Source organism: Microtus pennsylvanicus, chromosome 10 (assembly GCF_037038515.1).
Source record: "Microtus pennsylvanicus isolate mMicPen1 chromosome 10, mMicPen1.hap1, whole genome shotgun sequence".
In the NCBI taxonomy this organism is placed as follows: Eukaryota; Metazoa; Chordata; class Mammalia; order Rodentia; family Cricetidae; genus Microtus; species Microtus pennsylvanicus.
In genome coordinates this window covers 100,827,372-100,854,596 of record NC_134588.1, presented here as the reverse complement: position 1 = coordinate 100,854,596, position 27,225 = coordinate 100,827,372, and the positions used below count along the sequence as shown (strand labels likewise).

Genomic DNA, 27,225 nt, shown 5'->3' with positions numbered 1-27,225 from the left:
AGAGAGAGAAGAAAAAGAATATAGAGAATAAAGTTAATGGTTTAAAAAAAAGGTAAAGTCTTTAAAGAGACAGAGTACAGATAGTTAAGAGATTAAAAGAAATAAAACTAAGCCACGTAAAAATGGAAAATTCACAGAGAGTCTGGATTATGTACATTGTGCTTTCTTTAAAATTTTTGACTCTAAAGGAGCTAAGTACAGAGAGACATTTCATTACATGGGCTGCCAAGCTAAACCAGAATGGATATAAGGATATTACGATTTCAAAATTTGGGTCTAAGAATATGATGCTTTGGAGAGGGTCTTCTTTTGTTTTCACAGAGGACCAGACCCTGTGGATTTCTTCTATTACAATTTGGTATGATGGACCACGTCCTCCTGAAGGGTTGCTGTGAACATCTTCAGAAAATTGCTTTGCTCAACTGCCAACTGAGATGACCCTGGCACACAGGTTATACCATGAAAGACCTAATTAACGACGCCCCTATTCAGCAGGAAGCAGTTTGGAGAGAAATAACTGCGCCCATATTCCCAAAAATTGTTTATAAATGTTCTTTTACATTTAAAGGGGGATATGATATAGGTATGAATAATTTGCATTGGTATGGATTTTAAGGTCAATTTTGTTATATGTATATGTATTTTTGATCTTGAATAAGGTGTGATTGTGTAGTTCATTTTTAAAATGTAATGTATAATTAGGAAATATAGGTTGTTGATGGATAATCATAAATAATAGTCAAGTTTGTAGTCATGTTACTTAGATTTTCTAGATATATAGAGATATATTTCAGATAGGCATTCTTCATATCTCTCAAAGGCTACAGAATATGGCATTTAAAATATTTTAATAACTTAGGACTTTTCATGACAATGAGACATGTCTGCTCCTGGCGGCACCAATCTACTTCGAGAGGAAGATGGGCATCGAAGAGGATCCTTATGGAGTTTGATAGCCATTTGGGCAAGAAACTGCTCTTGCCTGGACTGTTGCATAAAATGGACACAGAGAACCCGCAGAGAGAGGACTGCTGAACTTGCCTAAAGGTGAGACGGTCTTTTGGGGTTCATGACTCATGAAAGAGTCTGCGAGACATTCTGCAGGACACAGCAGATAGTGACTGAACTGTCTTTGAAATTGCCTGCTTCATGGAAATGTCTGCTGGAAACTATGGGCCTGAAGGCTGAAGATGGATGCCCCAATGGTACAGAGGAACTTTGGGTGACTGTACAGGCAGCGAGATGTCTCTGTCATTTTCTTGTTTACTTAGGTAATATTATATCCTTCTGGAGTCTTTGATGGAGTTGAAGAATGGATAGGTAGTTATAGTTTTCCATTGTTATGATAAAAGATAAAATAGATATAAATATTGTAACTGTGATTCTTGCTTAATAACTGTTTTGCTATATGTAATTTTATTATGTTAAAGTTAAAGCCTTTCCTTTTTGTTTAAACAGAAAAAGGGGAAATGATGTGGGAGTGATTTCTTATTAATAAAGAAACTGCCTAGACCCATTTGATAGGCCAACCCTTAGGTAGGCGGAGTAAACAGAACGGAATGCTGGGAGAAAGGAGCTGAGTCAAGGAGTCGCCATGGTTCTCCCACTCCAGACAGACGCAGGTTAAGATCATTCCTGGTAAGCCAGCTTGTGGGCTACACAGATTAATAGAAATGGGTTAGATCAATATGTAAAAGCTAGCCAATAAGAAACTGAAACTAATGGGTCAGGCAGTGTTTAAAAGAATACAGTTTCCGTGTAATTATTTCGGGTAAAGCTAGCCGTTCAGGTGGCTGGGTGCGGGGACTCAGCCCGCCGCTCCTACTACTACACAGAACAATCCTGTTTCAACCGGTGGCTTCCCAATGAGAAGGACTCTTCCCCAGACTGAACATGGATTCATCTGCATCTTACAACAAGGCCACGTTCTCAGTATCTAAAGCATTTGCAGCCCACAAGTCTGCACTTGTATTACTGTCTGTCCTCTCCTGTCCTATATCAACTCAGGTCACAACCATCAGTTATAAAGATTTAGCCCTCCCCTTCTTTATGCCCTCAAAGTAGCCTTCATTCTGGACCCTGCTACCCAGGAAACCAGCTATGCTCTGTCGCCACGCCCCTTTCCAGGGTCTACCTGAAAGAACAGCGCTGAGAGCGGTCTACAGCTGAGATCTCGACTTTCCGATCACTCATTTCTCCCTCACTACATTTGTTTGATAATCTAGTTATGAGGTTTGGTTCCTAGATGCAATCTACTCTTTCCCCATGGACCCATCCTTTCCTTATCTCTACCCCACTGCCGTGGTTAGTGTTAACTACCAACCTGACAGTATCTAGAAACACCCATGAAACAAGCCTCTGGGCATGCCTAGGGGGAGCGTCTGGACCAAGATAATTAGGGCTGGAAGACCTGCTCACTGCAAGTGGCCCCATTCCCTGGCTAACAACCTGAATTGTGCATAAAGGAGAAAGCAAAGTAAGCGCTAGTATTTATGATCCAGCGTCCTGACTGGATGTGAGGTGACCAGTTGCTTCAAGCTCTCACCAGCCTGACTTCCTGCCAAACACACCCTTGACCTGTAAGCCAGAATAACCCTCCCTTCCCTAAGGAGCTTCTGTCAAGGTGTTTTTTCAGGGCAACAGGAAACGTGATTAAGACACCCACAAAACCTAGCTGATACCTTGCCTAACTAACCCAACCCTAGACCAGACTTGTCTTGCATCACAACCTCCTGCGCTGCAGAGCGCTCCTAGAGGGAGAAACACCTCAACTCGCACCCACAGACACCCGGACTTAGGTGTGTGTGTGTTTTCCTCTCTTTCCTGTTAATGTGAGGAGGTCCAGATGCCTCCTTTTACCTCAGAGGAGAAGCTCAGGTGGAGACACCCATTTTACCCCACTATCAGTCAAAACAGACTAAGAAACCTGCCCCATTGCTCTAACTTCCTAGCTTCCCTTCACCTCTCCAATTCCCCAGTTTCTCATCCTATGCTTCTCCCCAACTATTACAATGCACAAAATAAAAGCTTCAATACTAGTTATGATTCATAGAATATTATGTACCAATATCCCTGCTAGGGGGACGTTCGTGACGAAGAAAGAAACGAACTTCATTCCTTTGACTTCCAAATCGTTGAAGAACATCAAACATTCGTTCATTATCAGCAACTGGGCGTTCTAAAAGAAAAAAAGTTACACATTATCTACAGGTAAAAGAAAAACAAGTATACCCTTGACATAAACTATGTTACAAATACAGAATATGCTTGGTATTTTGTATAGTATTTTTTCTTCCATTAATAGAACTCAGAAAAATGGAACGTCACAAATTTTCCACACAATCTCTGTTAAGTCATGATAAAGTAAAAGAAGCCATGGGTATACATCAGTTGTCAGGTCCTTAAGAGTCTAACTATCAGCATGCCATTTAATTCCTGAGGGTTTCAACAGTTTGTGTGAACCTCATAGCCAGAGACCCACTCTCACTAACACTAATGGTCTATGTACCCCTAGATAGATGAATAAAAATTTAAAAACACCTTTCTCAATGGCCTCAGCTCAAGTTTTAATTCCAAGTCTTTAATACAGTTTTTTCCTTGTATGAGTATACAGGTGTGTATACGTGCACGCGAACACGTGTGTGGATGTGTTTTGCCCATGCGTACATATGTGGCGGCTAACATCAGGATGTCTTCCTTCATCACTTTCCACTTTCCTTAGGGTTTTTGGTTTGTTTGGTTGGTTTTTGGTTTCTGGTTTTTTGAGACTGGGTTTCTCTGCAGCTTTGGAGCCTGTCCTGGAACTCACTCTGTAGACCAGACTGGCCTTGAACTCAAAGAGATCCTCCTGCCTTTGCCTCCCAAGTACTGGGATTAAAGGAGTGTGCCACCACCATCTGGCTTTTGTTGTTATTGTTCACTTTCCTTAGTTTTTGCAACAGGGTCTCTTCACTGAATTTGAATTTTTGCCATTTTAGCCAAGCTGGCTAGCCAAGGAGTCCCTCGGATCCCCCTGTCTGCACTCCTACCGCTGGGGTTATAGAGCCTGCAGCAATATCCAGTTACGGGAGTGTTGGGGATACAAACCTGGGCCTATGCTGTGTGCAGCACTTTACCCACTGAGCCAACTTCCCAGACCCAATATTTATAAATTATCAGTTTGTAAATAATGTTAAGAGTGAAACTTACTCATTTGCAAAGAGTATTTCAATGAGAAGATATCTATCTGGCTCTTTGGCAGCAAGACTGCCACTTTTCATTAACTTCTCTAGAAACAAGCAAAAAGGACACAGCTGAACACTCCATTACTGGGAGCTTCAGTGTCGATGGATCTTGAATTATTTAAAAACAAAACAAAACAAAACAAAAACCTTCCACTTTGAAAAGGATTGAACAAAAAAAACCTCAACATACCAGTTGAGAAGAAGGCAAGTGCATAAACCCAGAGTTCTCAATGACATCAGTATAATTTGTGTAAGAATGTCCTATGAAATGTCCTATGAAAACTATACACTTATCAGTAATCAAAGACACCATCTCTCAGTGCCTTAAATAAACGACATGGCCAGAGACAGCGCGGCCAGGCATTCAGCAGCCAATTCTGTGACTTAACCCCGAACTTAATCTGCTTGGGTGGAACAAACAACTTGAAGTCCTGGTTCTACTCCCAGTAACAGTGATGCACTTAACTGCCTTCTACAAACCATGCAAACTCTCAGTCCCAACAGACGGCTACCAGCACTCATCTTTGACCCTGGTACCCACGCCACTGCCACCGCCCTCACAGCACTGTAAGGGACGCCAGCTGACACCTGCTTCTTTCTCCCGCACTGGGAGGTATCTGAAAGCAGGAAATTTCCATCTCTGGATCCCTCAAAATCTAGTACCCTGGCATCCAAGAAATGCTCTCCAAGCAGATGCATAAGCAGACAGAAAAGAAATAAAAGAAAAGGTGGGAGGGGAAGAAAAGACTTTAATATCTATAGAGTGAACAACAGAATACACTTAAAGTTCTGGGCTAAGGATGGATCTTTTCCCCAGCAAGCATTCCTGGGTGTAGCTGCAGTGTGACCCGCTCCCTAATCTCCTACTGCTGTGAGGTTCCCCAGCACAATGCACAACAACCTGAACTATGAGGCAAAAGTTGCTCCAGAGAGTTTTACATAGAAAAACGAAAATAAGACAACCCCCAACATTAAAGGGGAAGGGAAGGAAACGACAAGGGCACGAGTAGGGAGAGGAAGAGTGTCTCACATTTCCAACTGAGGAAAGCTTTACAGTTTCTCTGTGTAGCCCTGACGGCCCTAGAGCTCACTCTGCCGACCAGGCTGGCCTCGAACTCAGAGATCTGCCTGCCTCTTCTCCTAGGTGCTGGGATTAAAGATGTGTGCCCCAATGTCTGACAAGAAAAGCTTGAACATACAAAAACAAAAAAACAACTCTGAGCACCAAGTACTTGACCACAGCAATACCCCAGAAGCTTCCACCCAACACATTTTATACGTTTGTCATCTGTTCTAAGACCTATGACCTCTAACACTTGTTCAGTGACTTCCTTCTGTTGCAGGAAAAGAGAAGAACAAAAGGCTTTGTCATCAAAAGTTGGAGGAAAAATATGACCTCCGAAGGTGTAGCCTACCCTGCTGTCTATAGGTGAAAACGAGTGTTCCCACAGTGCCAATCCTAGAACCCCAAAGCAACAGAAGACAGCAGAACTCAAACAGAAAGCCAGGTCCATACCAGAGCCACACCACACTTCAGCCAAATGGCAGTCGCTCTCGCCAGGCTCTTTGCACAGATCCACCACATCTCTGCAGATCGTCTCCGGGGTAACAGGAACTTCTGTGAAGTGCTGCTCGCTGTTACTGAGGTACACCGTCAGGAACACCTGAAACATAGGAAACCATCACCTGTCTCATCTGCACAGGTGGCATTCCCCTTAGATTCCTGCCCTGAAAGAAAGTGGAGGGGGCTGATAAGCCCAAAGCACAGATACTGCTGGCTGAAAGGGAAACCCCACAGGACAGTCATAGGAAGCTTCAGGATAGAAGAACAAAGAAAATATTTTTCTGCCAGTTTCATTTGTACTATTTGTTTAAGCAAAAACTTAGCTAGAGCAAGACATCAAATAGATCTTTTCATGAATCCTTTCACAGTTAAAGAATGTCATACAGTCCAGACATGGTAGAACATGCCTATTGATGTTGGATTTCCCTCTGTATGATATGAATATGTTTTATTATCATTGGTTAATAAAGAAGCTGTTTTGTCCTATGGCAGGAAATCCAAGCAGAGAAAAAGGAGGAAAGAAGGCAGAGTCAGGCAGATACCATGTAGCCCAAAAGCAAGAGGTATCAAACTACAAGCATTGTGGTAAAATATAAAATAATAAAAATGGGCTAATTTAAGATATGAGAGTTAATAAGAAGCCTGAGCTAATAGGCCAAACAGTGTTGTAACTAATTAGTTTCTATATAAATATTCAGGCCTAGGCACTGGAAAACCAAAGCACAGCCTCCGTTTACATCTGTAGTCCAAACTACTCAGGAAGCTGAGGCAGAAGGATTGCTTAGTTTGGGAATTCCGAACTGTAAGTTCAACTTCAATACATAAATTCAGTCCAACAGATAATTAAAATGCTCTGTAAATCTTTCTCTATTAAATTACTTTAAAATTTAGTTAATTCCTAATGTTGAAGAAACTAACAAGGTGCAAATAAATGTTTGATGGCAATGCAAGTCAGAAAACCCTGTTCCTCCAGTTCCATGAACACAGCCTGCGTGTGAACTGGTATGTATCAGGATGAAGTAACACTCGTAAGGAGTTATCCCTCTTTCACTTTGAAGGAAGAAGGAATGCAGAGACTACGGGAGCTTGGAAAGCAACAGATCAGACACTGTCTTTCAGGATCACCAAATGACACTTAGCTGATCACTGAGAAAACACGAGGTTGGCTGGCAGTAGTGCTGCACACCTTTAATCCCAGCACTCAGGAGGCAGAGGCAAGCAATCTGAGTTCGAGGCCAGCCTAGCCTACAGAATGAGTCCCAGGAGAGCCAGCGCTACACAGAGAAACCCTGCCTCAAACAAACAAAGGATGGGGTTTACAACTACAACAGAAAAAGAAAGCAGAGTGAGTAGAATCTAACTCTGGTCAGTGACACAGCACCATTACAGGCTTACAGGGTTTGCCAAGTCACCTGACCACCCTTGAAGGCTGAAGCTTCTCTGGCCAGCATCCCAGTGAGAAAACTGCACAAGGCTCTCGGTGAAAGAGCAGCACTGAGAAGGGACAGTAACAGAAACTGACATCACAGCGGGGACCAGCAGATTTGGAGGCACCTGGGCTCTGCTCCTCAGTATGCTAAGGCCCGTCCATTTTCTTGGGGACTTCACCTCCACTTTTTGCAAATGCATCTCCTAATTTACATAAACACCTAACACATACAAAGTAATCCAGAAACAGCAGAAGTAGATTCTGTTAAAATTGTAAATAGATCATATAAACAGGGGAAATGCTGTCCGGATCCCTAGCATGGACTGAATGCATCGAGCCAATTATCCCAGGTTTGGTACACTCTGATAACTGTACTGCATGAAGGTGTGGGGTCGAAAAGTCTCACCTTAACCAGCAAGGCCTTACACACAGCGCCTTGACAACACTGGGGAAAATAAAGATTAACCAAGCTCGGAGAATGCTTCTCTGCTGCTGCTGGACCAGAAAACCCAGCATACTTAGTCAACCACGCGACAGTATTAAGCAGTACTTCTCCCCACCCACACCAAAACTTTCTCTGAAGTTTAAAGCTACAAAGTAGGAACTGTTTTCCGCGTAAGTTTGAGACTGGAGATGTTTACTAAATCACAGCAGCAGCATCTGAAGAACGCACACTGCATACGCGCAGCAGCAGATAAACAGTGTTACGTAACATCGCCGCTGCTCACTTCTGCCACAGCCACAGTCCCTCGGACTCACACCAACATCAGACAGACTCTCGGTGACGAAAAAACAGTGATCTCCTTGGCCGCTGAAACAAGGTCAGGTATAACTTTCTGATCTCTCCTCTACTTGGCCAGGCACCCAAACTTAACAGCAATCTAGCCTTCTTCTTTCTGAAAACCAATGGCGCTGTTATTTAAGAGCATAACTACTACAGAAATACGAAGAAGTGCTCCTCCCGGGGTACTTCCCCATGGAGTTAACACTGGAGGGAACGGCAGTGCCTGAGCCAACACCCCTTCCCCATACAGACTAGCTGTGGTGAAATCAATACTGGACCAGCAATGGCATTTTGTTGGCTTCCTGGGGAGATCCAATCAGAATCCGACATTTGATCTACAGAGTGTCAGGAAAGGTTCCTCCCTGAAATACTCATCCTTTTTTAAAGATTTATTTATATACCATGTGGCTGCTGAGACTTGAACTCAGGACCTCTGGAAGAGCAGCCAGTGTTCTTAATCACCGAGTCATTTCTCCAGCCCAACACTTTATTATTATTATTATTATTTACTCAGCACTCTTGTATTTAAAATGCATTTTCTGCTCCCTAAGAACTGCTGTTTAATTAGATGCCACAATAAAAGTCAGTACCGACTACAGACCGCAGGACCACGTGTCCTGCTCACACCAACAGCACCGCCACCATTAGTGTCACAACTCCTCACTTCTACCCAGCCTCTGCTCTACCAGAGTCCTCCAAGCTGTCACCCAACAGGCCAGGCCTGTGCCCACCGTGGAGGCTTGCACTCACTGTTCCTGTTAAGCACGCTCGTAAGCAGAATAACGTGCCTCCCCTTCCCATCTACACATCTGCCCCCTCTCAGTAGCATCTTCCCTGGCCACCCCACCTACATTTCCAACATCAAACACACATACACACTGGCCAGTGCCTCTGCATAGGTTCTGTACTTGGCAGTCACGAGCTTACCGTTCATTACAAATGTGGGTGTCACGCAGTCAAGGGTTGTCTTTGTTAGTGTGCCGTCAAACGCTGGAGATGGCACTCCACTTGAGGGACACACACTGAAGAACAGAGACTAAGCTAAAGTCTGCAAGTCGTACAGCTATGAAAGAACACAAAATCTATGTGGAAAAAAAGACACAGGGAGCAGCTCCCTTGCTCTCCTATTTCCCACTGGGAAACCCCAAGGAGAACCAGATGGCTAGGGGCTCTGGGGCACATGCAAATGTCACCCTCCTAAGGTACAAAGAGAGATAGAGGACAGGATTGTGGGGGACCCGAGCTGCTCTCCACAATGCTGGGAGGGTTCTTAAGCAGGCAGCCACCATCTAAAAGAAAAGAGGTGCAAGCCTAGCTAAGGTTGGGCACGTATGCCACAAAGAGAACAAAGGCCCCAGGAGGAAACAGTTGGTCACATCTGTGGAAAATGAGAGAGGAAGAAGAAAAGACTCCAGGAGCAAGAGGAAACCAGTGTTCAAGTCTTTATGGGCAGAGGTTCTAAAATGCTGGCAAGAACAGAGGGTAGATCAACACAGATTGCTGGCCCTGCCCTGACAGGTTCTGAGTCAGCAGATATGGGAACGGAACTGAGACCCTTTCACGTCTAACAAGTCCTGGACGGTGCACAACTGGTCTAGAAACCTACCAAGAGCCGTTATGAAAGGCCCAAACAAGGGAAGTTAGATTGTAATTTATGAGGCCCCTGGAGACATATAATAATAATAATAATAATAATAATAATAATAATAAGAAGAAGAAGAAGAAGAAGAAGAAGAAGAAGAAGAAGAAGAAGAAGAAGAAGAAGAAGAAGAAGAAGAAGAAGAAGAAGAAGAAGAAGATCGTCCATGGTTGCCAAGGGCCTCTAGAAAAAGATAGAGAATTGCCTCTTTCTCCTCTTAGAAGACATGAGAACAAAATAACAAAATGAAGTTACCACACCTTTGAAACATTCTTTTAAAATTATGTCAAACATTTCCTTATCCTAAGTATTCACCCAAGTCATAAAGGTTAAATATTACTTCACATCTCTAGACTTGAAACCTAGCCACAATGATGAATTTTAATGTGACAACCTATATTTTAAATGCTATAAAGAGAATAAAATGCAGACTTGTTTCCAATAAATATCATTTCCTTTCTCCTCCCTTTCCTTGAAAAGAAGGAAGAGAAGGGAAAGCTGGCTGAACTACCTGTGTGTGGCTTGAGTGTGAAGGCTGAAGGCATGCGAGTACCTCGCACTGCTACCTCCTTTTAGCTTTTTTTTTTTTTTAATAAAATGTGCTCTCCTAAATGAGCCAGGTAGTCTCAGCACTACAATTTAATTCCCAGAAACAAAATGAAGCAGTTTTGTTCAGCTCAGGTGACTTCTAAATAACCATGATGAAAAACAAATTTCAAAATCAGACGTGGTAGCATTCACACTTTGGAAGCTGAGGCAGGAGGTTTTTAAGTTCCAAGCTAATCACTATATTGTTGAAATTTAAATATTTTACAGCTTGAAAGCATGTCTAATATGATTATTGCTTGTTTCTGTCTCTTACAGTGATCAAGCTCAGGGGAAAATATGCAGGAAAAGATAAAATGCAACCCCAGGAACACTGCATAGGAATTCGTGCCAAAGCCACATCTACACGGAACTTCCAGAAACACAAGGGCACAGATAACATTCAGTTAACAGGAACAGGCCACAGACTTAGTTTAAAGCTCCACTGTGAAAGAACATGCAGTCACTGTAACTCATGTTACGTCACCGACATAAGAATGCTTTGTTTGCAAAGAGAAAAGAGCTATTTCAGATGGAAGTAGGAACAACCTTTCCGAGGACACACAGACAGAAGGTAGGGCACTGTCAGAAACTGAGACAGGTTTCAGCTTATTCACTGGGTTTTAAAGTTCATTTACTTATTTTTGGAGGTGGTACACACACGTATCACTTGAGGTGTGGAGGTATTGGTTTCTCTTCCCACCACATAGCTCCTTGGGATCACTCAGGTGGTCAAGGTGGCAGCGGGGCCTTTACTCACTGAGCCGCCTCAGCAGGTCCTAGTCATTTGGTTTTAAAAGCCACATGAAGCCACAGAGGAAGAAAACTGGAACCTGTGTCTAAGATGCTTGTTGCAATGGACAGGAAGTAAAGACTGACCACTCTACCTTCAGAGTTACCATTTGTGAAAACACACTTCCTAGGCTTACATGCAGGAAGTCAGGCACGCAAGGAGAAAGGCCAGCTCGTCAAAGAAAAATGAGCATCTCCAATTTCCCAACACATAAGAAACTTCCCAAAAACTGCTAGGTAATTCATTAAGCTAGTGGTGAGGTTTGGAGGAAAGCTGAGGGTTTCCTACTCCTCTGTGAGGAGCAAATGTGAAATGCCCATCTAGTTTTAGATTTTGTTAGATCCCGACTGCTTTCTGGAGAAGAATGTCCTGAAACTCCTTCTAACCTGGCCCTGCAAGAATACCTTTCCAAACACTGACTCAAAAAGGATGTGTGTGTGCATGTGCGTGCTTGTGCATGTATACACATGTGCAAATGCATGTCACATGGAGGCTAGAGGCTGACTCCAGCTTACATTTTGAAACAACATCTCTCACTGAACCTGGAACTGACCAACTAGCTAGACTGGCTGGCCAGTGAGTCTCCTACCCCCCTCCCCCGGGCCTACCTATCTCTGCTCCCCAGTACTGGAGCTACAGTTGTGAATTGTCACACCCAGCTTTTATGTGTGTGCTGGGGAATCCACATTCAAGTCCTCATACTTACACAGCAGGTACTATACCCAAGGACCCATCGTCCCAGTCCCCAGAGAGAGAACTTAAGAAACAGCAGGGCCAATGAGATGGTTCAGTGAATAAGTTGCAACACAAGCCTGATGTTTGAACACCAGGACATAAGGAATGTCTCCACAAAGGTGTCGTGTGTGTGTGAGAGAGAGAGAGAGAAAGAGAGAATAATATCACATTTTTAATTAGAAAATAACATTAAAGACTATGTTGTTGCTCAGGAGCACAGTAAAGGTCTACCATATGCCAGACCTGGATCTCTCTCTCTCTCTCTCTCTCTCTCTCTCTCTCTCTCTCTCTCTCTCTTTCTCTCTCTCTCTCTGTGTGTGTGTGTGTCTCTCTCTGTGTCTCTCTCCCCTCTTCCTCTCTTCCTCCCTCCCTCCCCCCTCTCCCTCTCTCTTCCTCTCTCTCTCTCTCTCTCTCTCTGTCCCTCTCTCCCTCCCCCCTTCCCTACCCTCTCTCTCTCTGTGTGTGTGTGTGTGTGTGTGTCTCTCTCTGTGTCTCTCTCCCCTCTTCCTCTCTTCCTCCCTCCCTCCCCCGTCTCCCTCTCTCTTCCTCTCTCTTCCTCTCTCTTCCTCTCTCTCTCTCTCTCTCTGTCTCTCTCTCCCCTCTTCCTCTCTTCCTCCCTCCCCCCCTCCCTCTCTTTTCCTCTCTCTTCCTCTCTCTCTCTCTCTCTCTCTCTCTCTCTCTGTCTCTCTCTCCCCTCTTCCTCTCTCCCTCTCTCCCTCCCCCCTCCCCTCCCCTCTCTCTCTCTCTCTCACACACACACACACACACAGAGCACCATCAATCAAAGTCTCCGTCCATCTCTCAACTCTCATGAGGACCTTCAATCCGAACACACCTTACAACACTTCAAAGAGCTTCAAATGGTTGTTCCGTCAGTCCCCCGCTCCTGTGGCAACTCTGCTGGCAGGCAGTATACTACAGCAAGTCGCTAGCTTCCTCAGGCAGGCATGCTCTGCCCCAGATTCTGCATGACGCCATTGTGGGATTACCCCCAATCTGAGAGGGCAGCATGTGGGGTCTTAGTGGATGTGGAGCTCCTTCAGGAGCCCCAGGCATCCTTCATCTTCGAGTCCCTTCCCAGTCTCCCTGAGGACATTCCAACTGTAATACAGTTCTCAAAAGATTGCTACTCACAACAGCCTAACATGCTTGCCAGAGTTCTTTCTCCCACCTACAGTCTACTCTGGGCTGTCAAGCTATGTTGAAAATTCTCATCAAGTGCCATGAATCCTATCTACCAATCTGCTAAGACTCAATTGCATTAAAACTCTTCTATGCTTTTTTATCCTGGCATACTTTTAACCTATGTCTATCAGTCTCTAGCAGCTAGATTTGAGTTACTTAAAGCAAAATCACAAAATCATAGTCAATGGATTGTTTTCTACATTGACTATTTCTTGGGTCACCTATGAGAAGTTAGAACTTGGCTATTAACACATGAAGCTTTAATTTGAACAATACTCTGTGAGAAAGTTAATCATACATAAAACATGCTCTCACTCATTCAATACCATGTAGATGACTATTTTCTAAAATAATCAACATGGGGAGTTTCACAATTGTGATTGTTTTAATTAAACATGAAAACTTTTGGTAACACTACTACTCCTTAACAGCTGCTTCTACATCCAACTCTGGGCAAGGCTCTTATCGAAATTAGTCACTCTAACCAAGCTCCTGCTTCTGTCTTCCTCTCAACCCCAACTATTTACTAACTTCATGTACTGAGAGCTTATCAAGCAAACACAGTTTAAGTAATAGGAAAGCAGGGCTGAAAAACTGCCTTCTTCGGGGAAGAATGGGAAGATTAATAATACAACGCTGAAGTGTGGAAGGTCAGGGATAAGGAGTGTTACAATGGGAGAGAAGGCTCAGAGATTAACAACAGCCTGACTTCATTCCCAGCACCCATATGGCAGCTCCTAACTGTAACTCCACTCCCAGCTTGCTCCAGCCTTCTATGGACACTGCACGCAAATGGTACACAGGCATACATCTAGGCAAAACACCCATCAACGTAAAAATATAAATGTTTATTTTTAAGGAGGTAAGTATAGGCTTTATTGCTGGGGAAGTCATTAGAGCAGATTTGTATATTTTGATTTCAGGAAATTCCAATTCAATTCCAATTCAATTCAGGAAATAAAGGTTGAGTATTCCTTACCCAAAAGGCTTAGGGCTACAAATGTTCCAGAATTTGCTTTGTTTCTGTATTTTGGGGTATTTGTATTATCCACAAAAATCTTATTAAAGAGACTCAATTATAAACATAAAATTCACGTGTTTATATACACCGATATATACAGCACACAGGCTGCCTTCTTAACTGCAACACTTCACATCAGTCAGGTGTGAAATTTACTCATGACACCCTATTCACACTCAAAAGATTTCAGAGTTTGAAGATTTTGGGATCAAAGGTGCTTAAAGCTCTGTTGAATACGGTAGCTCACATTAGCACCCAGGGCACAGAGGCAGAAGAATCATCCCAACTTTCAGGTCAGTCTGGGTTACAGAGTAATACCCTATATGAAGAAGGAGGAAAAAAAACAACCCTACAGCGTACATCAAATGAGCAGCTCCTTGGTAATAGCTTCCAGTTACCAAGTAAGAAATCTAAAATCCACTTTCTCACTTCTCTCCTAGAACAACAGCTCATCTGCAGCCCCTACCACCCCCCGTGTTGGAGCTAGCCCTACAATTTTAGACTAACTCAGACCATAACCCTCCTCTAGCTGCTCCTACACAAACAGCCAAGTGCAGCTCTCTTTGCCAGACAGCCCTCGCTCTTCCCCCACCACATCCCACTCCCCGAGTCACTCAGCTTTAGACACAGAACTCCGCCGTCCTGGTCTGCCTGAGTGAGTGAGTGAGTGACAATGAGTCAGAGACTTAACACTCCAGGAGTCTGTGTGTGTGCCTCAAGAAACATTTATCCACAAACAGAGCATTTTCAAAGCTAAATAATATCTCAAAAGAAAAGAACAGAACACTGCCTATTTGGAGACAAATTTAAAACTTTCTTTTCAACTATACCTAAAACTGAATTCAGTCAAAGTTTAAATACATCATCCAAAGCAATGTCCCTTGGGGTCACTCTGCTTTCCAGTAGCTGTAATAATCACAAATAAATTAAAAGGAGCAAAATACATGTTTAATATAATCTTCCTGCCTATAACTATTCTGTAAGATCAATGTTGCTATGCTCTCCCCTAAAGTGGGCATTGCTACTTTATTATTATGTGACTTGTTTTACATGAAGATACTATTAAATGTTTCATATTGCCTTTCACACAGAAAGATGGTGGAGTTCAGTGGAGTAGAGACAGCTATGGACAGCAAGATGTGAAAGGACACACTCGCTGTGAGCTAGAGAAAAACCCAATACCCCTCTAGCCCTGTGGCGCCCCATGAGATTCCTTAGGAGCACGAGATGGCAGCAAGGTGACCAGGCGCTCTCTTCTAAATGCTGACTTTGGTGTTTCAGTCACTTCCTGTAGGCAGCTAAAACTTCTGAAATGGGATGTACCCTTTACATAAAATGCTTCATTCTATTGGGCTAGATAACAAAGAAACTTGATATCCAGGTAAGGTATTTATTATGCTGTATTAGAGGCCTGTCTTGGAGATTCCTGAAGAGGAGGAAAACTACTGTTTCAGAAAGACCACAAGGAATACACAATTGTGTACAGACTGGAGCAAAAGTCATGAGCAAGGTGAGCACTGCTTGAGCCCAAGGAGAAAGAGACTGCAGACAAAGGGTTTAAGTGCACACTGACCAAATGGTTGAAAGAAAATAAAAGAAAGAAGCATAAATCTCTGTCTCTTGAGACCAACAACCAAAAAATACCAAAGTACTAAGCTACTTTTAAATACTAGTGTTGGGGGCCAGCAAGACAGCTCAGCACATAAAAGTGCTTGCTGTGCATGCCCGACAGCCCAAGCTGCATCTCCAGAACACACCGGAGGAGAGAGCCTTCTCCCTTGAAAGCTGCCCTCTGACATCCACACGCACCACGGCATGCTCAACCACACACACCTACCAAACAGAAAATGAAAATAAGTAATAGGTTGTTTAAAATAGCGTCTCTATGTTGTAAAATGAACACATTTAACAAAAACTACCTCTATCTCACAGACTAGCTTGTGTGATGGAGAAAACATGAAGAGATGGTTTTTAAAGTCACCTTGACTTGATTTCCTTAGGCCTCTGCCTACTTTGTAGCTATGTTAGGAACATGAAAATATCACTGATTTCAAAACAAAGGGGATCAAGGAGCAGTGAGGCAGGATCCGAAGCTGCCTGAGCAACATGGCTATACAATCAAACGCTTCCTATTGTACTTACAAGGCTGGAAGGGCATGTTAACGTGAAAATTTAACCAGTTAAGAAACTGGTCTGGGCCCAGTGGCACATGCTATAAACCAACTGGTTATTTAGGAAGCGGAAGAAAGCTCTCTCCTCCAGCCCGGCAAGATGCCCAAGGGAAAGAAGGCCAAGGGGAAGAAGGTGGCCCCGGCCCCCGCCGTCGTGAAGAAGCAGGCGGCGAAGAAGGTGGTGAATCCTTTGTTTGAGAAGAGGCCTAAGAACTTCAGCATTGGGCAGGACATCCAGCCCAAGAGAGATCTCATGCGCTTCGTCAAATGGCCCCGCTACATTAGGCTGCAGCGGCAGAGGGCCATCCTCTATAAGCGGCTCAAAGTTCCTCCAGCCATTAAGCAGTTCACCCAGGCCCTGGACCGGCAAACAGCTACCCAGTTGCTTAAACTTGCCCACAAGTACAGGCCAGAGACCAAGCAGGAAAAGAAGCAGAGGCTGCTGGCCCGTGCTGAGAAGAAAGCTGCCGGCAAAGGGGATGTCCCGACTAAGAGACCACCTGTCCTTCGAGCGGGCGTCAATACAGTCACCACTTTGGTAGAGAACAAGAAGGCTCAGCTGGTGGTAATTGCCCACGACGTAGACCCCATTGAGCTGGTGGTCTTCCTGCCTGCTCTCTGTCGCAAGATGGGGGTCCCCTACTGCATCATCAAGGGAAAGGCCAGGCTGGGGCGGCTGGTCCATAGGAAGATGTGCACCACTGTTGCCTTCACACAGGTTAACTCGGAAGACAAGGGTGCTCTGGCCAAGCTGGTGGAAGCTATTAGGACCAATTACAATGACAGATATGATGAGATCCGCCGCCACTGGGGAGGCAACGTCCTGGGTCCTAAATCTGTGGCTCGAATTGCCAAGCTGGAAAAGGCAAAGGCCAAAGAACTTGCCACTAAACTGGGTTAAATGTACTGCTGAGTTTTCTGTACATAAATATAATTATAAAACTTCCAAAAAAAAAAAGGAAGCGGAAGAAAACCGGAGTGTAAATTTAAGTTCTACCAGGGCCACAGACAGAGTTCAAACTAGACTGAGCAACTTACGGAGATCCTGTCTCAAAAGTAAGAAGCAAACTGTGGGCTGGAGAGATGGCTCAGTAGTCAAGAGCCCTGGCTGCTCTTCAGAGGGCCTGGGCTCGATTCTCAGCACCCACGTAGTGGCTTACAACCCTTTGCCACTCCTGTTGCAGGGGACCCGACACTGTCTTCCAGCCTCCTCAGGCACTAGGCATACACATGGTAAACAGACATCCATGCAGGTTCTGGCTGCTGTTGTTAAGCACTGTGAAGAGCACCCGCAAGGCCCTAAACTGAATCCCCAGTGCAGAAAGGGAGGGAAGAAGTGAACGACAGATAAATAGCTCCATTCCCACCTTGTTCTGATTCCCAGCCCTAGGAAGTCTATTTCTCCTCTCACCTCTCAATGTCACCTAAGACAAACTGGCAGAGTAAGTGGTAAACTGTATACACTGAATCTGCAACCAGCTCTTACCACTGGCTAGGCCCTTCATGGGGCTAGGTGACCCTTTTGTTCATTTTTCAGTGTCTTGCAGTCTTTCCCAAGTCTTCCACCATAGCAGCCCTAGAATCCTTTCTCCCCACAGCCAAGGAACAAGCTTTCCTAGACATCAGATCATGCCACCTCTCACTATCCTGCACTCAAGAGGCTACCACGTCTCCTCCACAGAAAATGTATATGCCACCTCACTTCCTGCCACTCTTCCCCTACCCCCAAAGCTCTGGTCTAGTTGGTTTCTAATGCTTCAGGATGGGCATCTGCCCCAGACACAGGAATTCTGCCCACTTGAAATGTTCCGTGTGGAAATCTTCAGTGTTGGCTCATTCCTTCCTGCTATGCAGATCCAGCAAAAATGTCACTTCCCTGGTCACCTGATGTAAAGCACCCACCCAGTCACATTAGCCTCACTGAAATTCTATCAAATGCCATTACTTCCTTTAACATATGTCTCCATCTCCCCAAGCTCCATGAGAGGTAGTCTCCCTGAATGTTGTCCTATTCTGTTATGCGTCCATGATGTCCAAAAAGGAGCCTGAAATGGAGTGGACATTCACTTAACATGTGCTGAATATGTGCTGTCCCCATGATCCAATTAGGATTCCATGCACATCCGCCCTCACTGTCCTCACCCAAGGGACAGTCCCGAGGACACAGAAGAAGTGCTTCCACCCTGCCACCATCTCAACACTTCTGCACCATCCAACCAACCGGAAATGGTTAGAGAATGAACCCAGCCACTTCCCTTTCCCTGTCTTCAACATCTCCAATGTCTCTATTCCACCCTTTGTCCCTTCTGTTTTGTTTTCAACACCATCTCCTTCACGCCCTGTTAAAACGACCACTGCAGGAGATTTATCCCTCATAAACAGATAATTATTAAGCCCCTTCTCTTTCCCTATGAATGAGAAAGATCTGCACTCTCTATAGTAGTAGAGGGGGAATTTTTTTAAAGGCCTTTGAGATAATTCCTCTACTTAGGGGCAGGTCACCACCTCCCTTTCAATGGGAACTTGGTAACAGATTTACCAATTTTCTCAATTTAATGTGCATTTAAATAGAAAATATCTGTTTTCTTTTTCCACTTCAAAAATTAGCTACATTCTGGAGAGAATTTTTAAGATTTATTTTTATTTATGTGTATATGTGTGTGTGAAAGAGTATATGCATGTGTGTCCAGGTGCCTGTGGAGACCGGAAGTGGGCAGCGGATCCCCAGAGGCAGGAGCTGTTGTGAGCCTCCTGACTTGGGTGCTAGGAAGCCAATTCCAATTCTGTGGAAGAGCAGCAAGTGCTCTCAGTCAGTGAGCCTTCTCTCTAGCTTCCGAAGAGCAATTTTGGAAGTTATCATATTAGACACTGGCCAAATGCTAATAATGTCCTGCAGGTGCATTACAGTCCAAGTGCTTGCAAGCTTGGCCAGAGCATGTGTCTGCAACCAGCGAGTTCAAATCTCACTTCAGCACAACGGCCAGAAGCAAATTACTGAAACGACTTTGAGCTTCAAATTCTGCTGTCTGAAAATGGAAAGACCAACTTCACTATGTAACAAGGAGACAGTTAGAAAGACTTCTCTAGGTCACAGGGCTGTGTTAGACAAAGGGGCTCTAGACAGACGTTTTTGCCTGACCTGCAAGGGAAGCTGGGTTTCCCACCTTCCACTTCACACCACCTCCAAGTCCAAGTTTTCAAACAGTTTGTCCCACAGTGAGAGGTCAGTAAAGTGCCCTAACCATCTTTTTTATTATCACTAATGGCTTAAATTGGTACTTTATAATTGTTCATTGTGGTTTTCTATAATTCTACTTTTCTATGGGGCTTTTAGTTGGTATGTGTGAAATTTACCTACATGTCTAAGGGCCTGGAGAGATGGCTCAGGAGTTAAGAACATGTACTTCTCAATTCCAGCACCAACGTTGTGAGCCACGTGTGCAGGGGATCTGACCCCTACCTATGTCCTCTACTGAGCTCAGAGGCACATACCCTCACACAGAAACAGAAATACACATAAGTTTTAAATTAAACCTTTTAAAAATTTCTTCTAAGAAAGCAATTAATATATGTTTCAGAAGTCCAGCAGTTATGACCAGTCAACTGGGCATTTATTTTCATTGATGATTTGGTGCTAGTATAATCTAAATAAATCAGCTTCTAAATTATTTTACATAGAAAAAACTACACTTGCCAAGTTTCCTCTTACCTACAATCTAAACTTGAACTTGGCACTTCTCTGACAAAACAGTATTGAGTGTTTAATGACACTGCTTCGTGCCTCCTCCTCTCAGGAGCTCCTATGACCAACGGTCCACATCCAGTACAGATGCAGAATCTTAAACCTTGCCACTCCAACTAAGAGCACATTTCAAATGTGGTCATTTATCTACATTTTTCTCAATTCTAACAGATAAGAGAAAAATGTTCTGTTTAGTACCTAGCACACTATCAAAACACAGTATTTAAATAATGTTTGGCTTGATTAAGGGGCATGAACTGAAAAGAACCCTCTAGATTCCGAAGCTCTTACAGCCCACACCTCTCGCTCTTTGAGAAGTTGTTAGTGGAGGTTTCTGACACATGACCGCATATTAGACCAGCAGGCACTGCTCCAAAGTTCTCCTGTGTGAACTGGAGAAACCTAGGCCAGCTCCAGACTTCCCAAGGGCTCCGTGTGCCTTAGAAAGGAGTGCCACCTGCCGCAGATCACCAAGAGATAAGGGCAAAGGATCCCTTAAGAGCTCCAGCATAGAAAGTCCTCACTGTTCCTAGAGGCTGCAGGGTAGGGGGGACTGCTAGCTCTTCCTCAAGAGTAAGAGTGACACCCCAAGATCCCTTCCAGATAAGCTAATTCTTTTTAATTTTTAAAATATGGGGCACTGCATGCTTGCTTACACTCCTTTATGCTGTCTTAAATCTGATTTCTCTGAAAGGTAAAAAAAAAGTCAGAAAATTTCAAATGTGAAATCACACAAAATATAATTAAAGTCACAAGGCCACAAAACTCAAACACATGAAATGTGAGATCTTTTGCACATTTTTAAAAATAGACGATTCAACAGTCTTTGAGAACTCATCTTTAAGAACTGAGTCTAAACTTCATTCTGGAATAAAAACTAACATATTCTTATATTCCTAGTCCGCTGGGAGGAATTCTATCAGAGCACATAATTTACACAGGCTTAATCATTCTCATCAGCAACATTTTTTAAAAAAATATTTATTTTTTGTGCATTGGTGTTTGGCCTTCACGTCTGTCTGTGTGAGGGCATTGGATCCCCTGAAACTGGAGTTACAGACAGTTGGGAGCTGCCATGTGAGTGCTGGAAATTGAACATGGGACCTCTGGAAGAGCAACCAGTGCAATTAACTACCGAGCCATCTCTCCAGCCCCAAATTCCTAACAGTGGCAAATAAAACCGGACTTCTGGAAATACAGTACTTGAGCAGAAGTGGGGCTCTGGGTCTGTGGGGGAGCGGAACTACAGAACAGAGAAACTGCTGACCAGGGGCCACGCTGCTCAGAGTCACTGGGACAAACAGAGGCCCCCACAATCAGGTTTGCTCTCCAGCTCTACAAAACAACTCCAAGTGGTTATGCCCCTGCAGCACTGACAGGAAAAAGGCCACCAACTTGAAACTAAACCGTGGTCAGATCAACTGAGCTTTTTAAAACAAGCCAGTGTCTGGAAAGATTATCTGTAGTATGATGACATTTGGTTTGATTGCGCATGCAAAACAGTCACCACCAGGCACACACAGCTATTTAAACATAATTAAAATGAATCATTTTTCAAGTTCAGTTCTTAACTCACAATAGCCACCCTGTGTACAAGGCACTGCCGGATAGCACAGGCCAGCACACCCCACTGTCTACACCAGTGTGCCCAAATGTGCCATACAGGCAGATCCAAGGCCTTCTATGGGGCACTGGCAACTACAGGGGATAGCTTTTCGTAGGTGAAATCTGCTTTTTAATTTACCATTTCAATAGCAGATAGAAACTTAAATTTTTATGAAACTGGTTTCTGAAAAGAGCAGTAAATTCCTTCAGAGCTTGATAAGCTCTTTCATAAAAACGCTGTTTTTGTTGGCATATAACACTTCACAAAAGGAAAAGTCATACATAAAAGAAATCTAGTATAATTTTCAAGAGGGTAAGAATTTTTGTTTTGGATAATTGCCTCCATCTGAAAATCAGTTACAATGAATGAAAAACTAAAACGGCACCCTGTCCAGGTTCAAACAACCCTTCTGAAACGAAGGCAAGGTGTCGGCTCTAGACTCAGTTTCCCCTCATAACTGGCGGAGACAGCAGAGCTCCAGATGCTGGCCGTGGCGGGCATCTGAAAGCGAGAGGAGCAGTCATTCCCACTCACAGCACCCTATCATTAGCGCTGTGCTTCTGTTTATTTTTAGTTGGCCTGCTAGAGTGCGTCTTCACTCCGGCTTTGTAACCAATTATCGCTGTGTCCCACATAAAGGAAAACTACTTGAGTCTGTACTATTTGGTAAGAAAATACATGAATACCATTTTTTGTATGTATTCAATACAAGGCAACAGAACTCCAAAATGCCTTCCAAAACAAACCAAGGAATTTACTTAGTGCCATAAAAATGCCCTTGAAAATGGTTAGAAAGGTACATTTTTAAATTATGTATATTTTACCACATTAAAAAAAAAGCACAAGGCAACTGATCCACATTATGAGTGTCCATCTTCCATTAGTATGATGCTTTTCCTGACAAACTTTTAGTTTCCCAAAGTAAGAACAAAATCCAACAAAACCTTCCTCATAGTAGAATCAAGTTCCAAGCATATTAAAAGCTAAAGACAAAAACCACATTTAAGAATATGGTTTTAAGCCAGGGATAGTGGCCCATGCCTGTTATCCCAGCATTTGAGATGCTGATACAGGAGAATTGCTGTGAGCTAAAGGGCAGCCTGGGCTACAGAGTAGGTGCCGCACCAGTCTATCTCAAGGAACCAAGATAAACTTTTAGGGGCTTTATAGCTCAGTAACAGAGTGCTTGTCTAGCATGTATACACGGCCTGGGTTTCATCCTTACTACCACACACAAGGAAGTTTCCTTTTCAGGTACCTTCATAATACAAGAACAAAAACACATACGACCTGAGGCTTGGGCGCTGGAGAGATGCTTAGCGGTTAAGAGAACTTGTTAGTCCTACAGAGGTCCCGGGTTCAATTCCCACCACCTACACAGCAGCTTCACAACTATTGGCAACTCCAGTTCCAGGGGATCTGAGGACCTCTTCTGACCTTTGCGGGGACCAGGCACACACTTGGCTCATACACAGAGACATCTGCACGAGGAAAACACTCACAGACATAAACCTTTTGTAAAAAGAACACAAGGCTGCTAAATGAAAATCTATCTTATGTATGGAAGAACGAGACCCTCATGTGCAATCACTGTTGCCAATTCAAGAGTTTTATGTAGCGCTAGCCAGGCCCCATACTAATCCCTTCCTTCTTAAAGAGTAACTCTACTCTTCCAGACTACACTGAGAACTAGTACTCCACCATCCCCAACTACAGATGCTGAAGCAGGGAGTTTTGCTTTTTATAAATATCTGAGATTACTAATGTGCAAAATTCCAAAGGGCCTCATGCACACTACACCTGTTCTATTAAGATTCTGACATCAGAAAAGCAGTCAGAACCACACTACTTGAGGGACTTTCCAAGATTCCTAACTTCTTATAAGAATTCAGAATCTTCTATGTAGTTGGGAGGAAAACATCCCTACATAAAACAAGAAGAAAAACAAAACGGCTGGACGCTGGTGGCACAAGCCTTTAATCCCAGCACTTGGGAGGCAGAAGCAGGTGGATCTCAGTGAGTTCGAGGCCAGCCTGGTCTACAGAGCCAGGACTGTTACACTGAGAAACCCTGTCTCAAAAAATGAGAGAGAGAGAGAGAGAGAGAGAGAGAGAGAGAGAGAGAGAGAGAGAGAGAGAGGAAAAAGACAAAGAAAACAAAGGCTACCTTGCTACTGAACTGATCTTCCAAGAAGAAGCCATACTGCAACAAAAACACCTACTCTGTTCCTTTTACTGCTCAGAGAAAAACGGTAGACAACCTACAAAAGTTTTTCTTCACAACAAAGAAATAAAAACAGAAGGAATACTAAACCAGAAGACACAAAATGCTAACAATTCCAAATTTCTTGACTCTTACCAATAAAAAACATCCCAAGTCATCTAACTCCCCTCCCCAGAAAAAAAAATCAAATTATAATGTGTATGTATAAGATAGAAAAATTTAAGACATCTTCCACAACACAAGGGGCAATGAGACAATATAGTATATACTGCACGTGTAATTACAAAAACAAACAAAACAGACCTCTCCACCCACCCACACACACACAAATTTCATTGCTCTATTCCAAGGATTTTCCAAAAGAAAAGGTTGTTTCAGGTGTTTTGTTTTCTTAAACAAGTGAAGTTATACGATCATGGGTTGAATGGAATTTAGCGATGGTTATGATTCAAATACATGAACTTTTCGAAGAATATATAAAAGTATTATTATTATTATTATTATAAAAAGAACTCAAGTTGACTGCAAGATTGATTCTGTCTGCGAGAGGAGCAATACAGCACCCAAGAGGAAATCTACGACTATAGAGGCCACCACAACTAGCCAAATCTTGCGCTCGCTGAAGAAAAGTAGCTTTTCAGAAACCCCTCCTTCGAAGCTGCAGATCACCTGTGATCTGGGGACCAAGTTGAATGCCTGAAGAGCTCACTCCTTTCAGAGGTCTTGCAGAACAAGCTCTAGGAGCGGGTCACAGAAGTTTTCCTGCAAACTAAAACTTTTAAGGCTACATTTACTAAAACCTGTTTCCACAAAGAGATAGGGTGCCTTGGCTGCTATCGCCAACATCAGATCGAAATTCAAGGGGGGGGGGGGGGTGGCAGCAATAAAGAAAAGGAAAGGCAAGCCTTTTCCAGCGTTACGCTTCACTCCTGTAAAAAGCCTAAACAATTAAAAGAACAGCCCAGTGCCGTGGCTCTCGACCTTCAAAACAACCCCCAAAAATGTCTCAATCCGAGAGGCAAAGTTTGGAGCGGCGGCCCAGGGCTGCCTCCCTGACCTGCGAGGCAGCATCGTGACCCTAGCGGGGACCGGACACCGCGAAGCCTCGGAGTCCCGAAGCCCCGAGCTCGACTGGCTCGGCTGCTCCGGCCACCGCGCCCCGCACACTTCCGGGCCCCAAACCGTGGCCCCAGCACGCCCACCTGCTTACCGGCATCATTTTGGACCCGAACCGCATGGACGCGGGGGTCCGGCCGTGGCCTGGCCGAGCACAACTGGCCCGGGGGTCGCGGGCCCCGGGGAAGCAGAGCGAGGACGAGGCCGCGCGCCCGGAGGCCGACCTGTTGCAAGGCAGCGGCGCGCCGATCCCCTCAACCAACCGGGACGCCACCGAACCCCCGGCCCACTCCCCTCGCCGGTCCCCTGGACGCGACGCGGCTTTGTCTTCGGCGATCGCGACTCCCTCCTCCTCCTCCTCTCCGAAACCAACTAATCCCCGTCGGGCCCCCACGGAGGCGCTCCGGCCCCGCCCCCTCCCGCGAGGCCCCGCCCGCGGCGCGCCCGGAGGCTTGAAGGAGGGGACGAGGGAGGGACAGATCCCCGGCCGGGGCGACGAGAGCGCAGGCGCAGAAGCTGGGGGCGGGGCCGGAGGGGCGGGAACCTTTCGCCCCGGGAGCACACTGTGGACTCGGGGGCGGGGCGGAGCTGCTCGTGTGCGCGCCTTCAGGCGGAGCCAGGCTCCCGAGAACAATAATCGTAAAACGCTGGGATGGAGCCCAGGGCTGTGTCCCTCACCTCCACTACAGTCCTGAATTGCACAAGACACTTGAGCCCTTTGCCTTAGGGACCGTGATCCTACCTCAAGGAGCAGAGAGGCCCCGCGGCGCCGCGTCACACACCTGACTCGGGGAGCCCTGGGGGATCCGACCGCCCCACAAGATGGCCCCGGAGCACGTTCTTGGCTGCAGGAGGTCTCGAATCTGTCCTTCCTTTCCAACTCCTCAGGCCATGTCCACGGCCTCATCTAAAAGGTTACTTGCTATGATGTAAGAAGAAAAAAAGTGCTTCGACATTCCTGAACTGGGAGGTGTTGTGTATGCTTTTGAACTGTCAAAGGTTTGAAAAATGTGCAAAGCAGATTTCTGAGGCGCTCTTCCGCTTGTCACACCCTATAAACTTAACACTGATCCTTTCTTGCTATGGAAACGCATGCTGGGAAAGGTGCAGTGTTCTGCTTTGATTGAGCAACACTAGCTGAGGACCCCTCTTCCACCATCCAGAGAGACATAGGCTTCGGGAACCATAAACTCCCAGAAGCTCATTTCGGGTTAAGTAGCACATGCTAGCTCACTCGGAATTATATACCATTACACAAGATTCCCGACAACGAAATGAAATAAAGCACCTGGATTTATGTAGCTTCAAGAATAAAGCCAGCTGAATGTGGTGGCGTACATTTGTAATCTCAGCTCTTGTGAGGCTGAGGCAGGAGGATGACAGTGAGTTCTAGGCCAGTCTGGCCTGAAAGAGTAAGCCCTTACCAAAAAAACAAAACAAGAGGAAAAAAAAGCTCACCTTTTTAAAATTAAATTAAAAATTATATTCCCAACGACTCAGAAGACTGAGGAAGGAAGATCCCAATAAAAAGGCCTGCCTGGGCAGCTTGGTAGAATAGGTCTCAAAACATAAACTAAAAAAAGAGTCTTGGAATATAGCTCAGTGATACAGTGCTTTTTTAATGTGTGTAAGCCCTGGTTTTAATAAAAAGAATTAACAGTCCTTGTTCGAAGTAGTGATGCACACCTGTCCTCCCAGCCCTGGAAAGGCCAAGGCAGGAAGAATCAGGAATCTGAGGCCAGCCTGGGCTACATGCCTTGTCTCCAAATACATACATGAACAACAAATAAAAGAATGTTTCTTAATTTAACATATCCCTAACTAAAATTGCCATCAAACTCCCTATTGGCACCACCCCAGTTCCTATATCTAAGTATTAAATTATAACTGATGCAACTAAAATTTAATGTTCTAATGAAACCTAGTTTAGTTAGAGTCTATTAATTTTAAGATTATGCTGGGTTAAGTAAAGAAAATCCAGACCTCCATTTATTCAGTAATATTTATCAAAATACTAACTATGTACTATGTATTCTAAGTACTATGGATCAATCAATCAATGAACAAAATAAAGTTGAATAGGCAATAAAACCAGTATTTAAGTGTTTTGGTAATAAATATTTTATTTTAAAACCATTTATATTTCCCAGGGTAAGGAAACAGACTATATAAGGATGAGGCTTTACGATGTATTTTTTAATAGGGTATTCAAAACAGGCCTCACTGAGAAGCACAAACTTGAAGGAACAAGCTACATGAATCTGTGAAAGAAAGCTTCCAAGCAGATTAGAAGATACTTAGCCCCAGACAGAGGATCCTGCTTAGTGTATTCAGGTCCAAGATAGTGTATGAGACAGAAGAGCGTATATAAGGCAGGGTGATATGCAGGATTGAGTAGGAGCTGGAGAG

The 27,225-nt window shown here is 44.3% G+C and overlaps 1 protein-coding gene and 1 pseudogene across 1 annotated transcript in view; one reads left to right on the top strand and one right to left on the bottom strand.

Moving 5' to 3' along the window:
• The window catches only part of Tp53bp2 (tumor protein p53 binding protein 2), a 55,517-nt gene extending 30,275 nt beyond the window's left edge, over positions 1-25,242 (bottom strand). Inside the window, exons 1-3 of the mRNA XM_075989358.1 lie at positions 24,911-25,242; positions 5,740-5,887; positions 3,065-3,178 (exon numbers count right to left, since the gene is read on the bottom strand). Of these exons, the coding sequence (XP_075845473.1) occupies positions 3,065-3,178; positions 5,740-5,887; positions 24,911-24,937 (289 nt within the window). The 5' untranslated portion in view covers positions 24,938-25,242. The remainder of the gene's footprint in view (positions 1-3,064; positions 3,179-5,739; positions 5,888-24,910) is intronic.
• Positions 16,217-17,077, top strand: LOC142858411 (large ribosomal subunit protein eL8 pseudogene; annotated as a pseudogene).
• Positions 25,243-27,225: the final 1,983 nt, after the last annotated feature.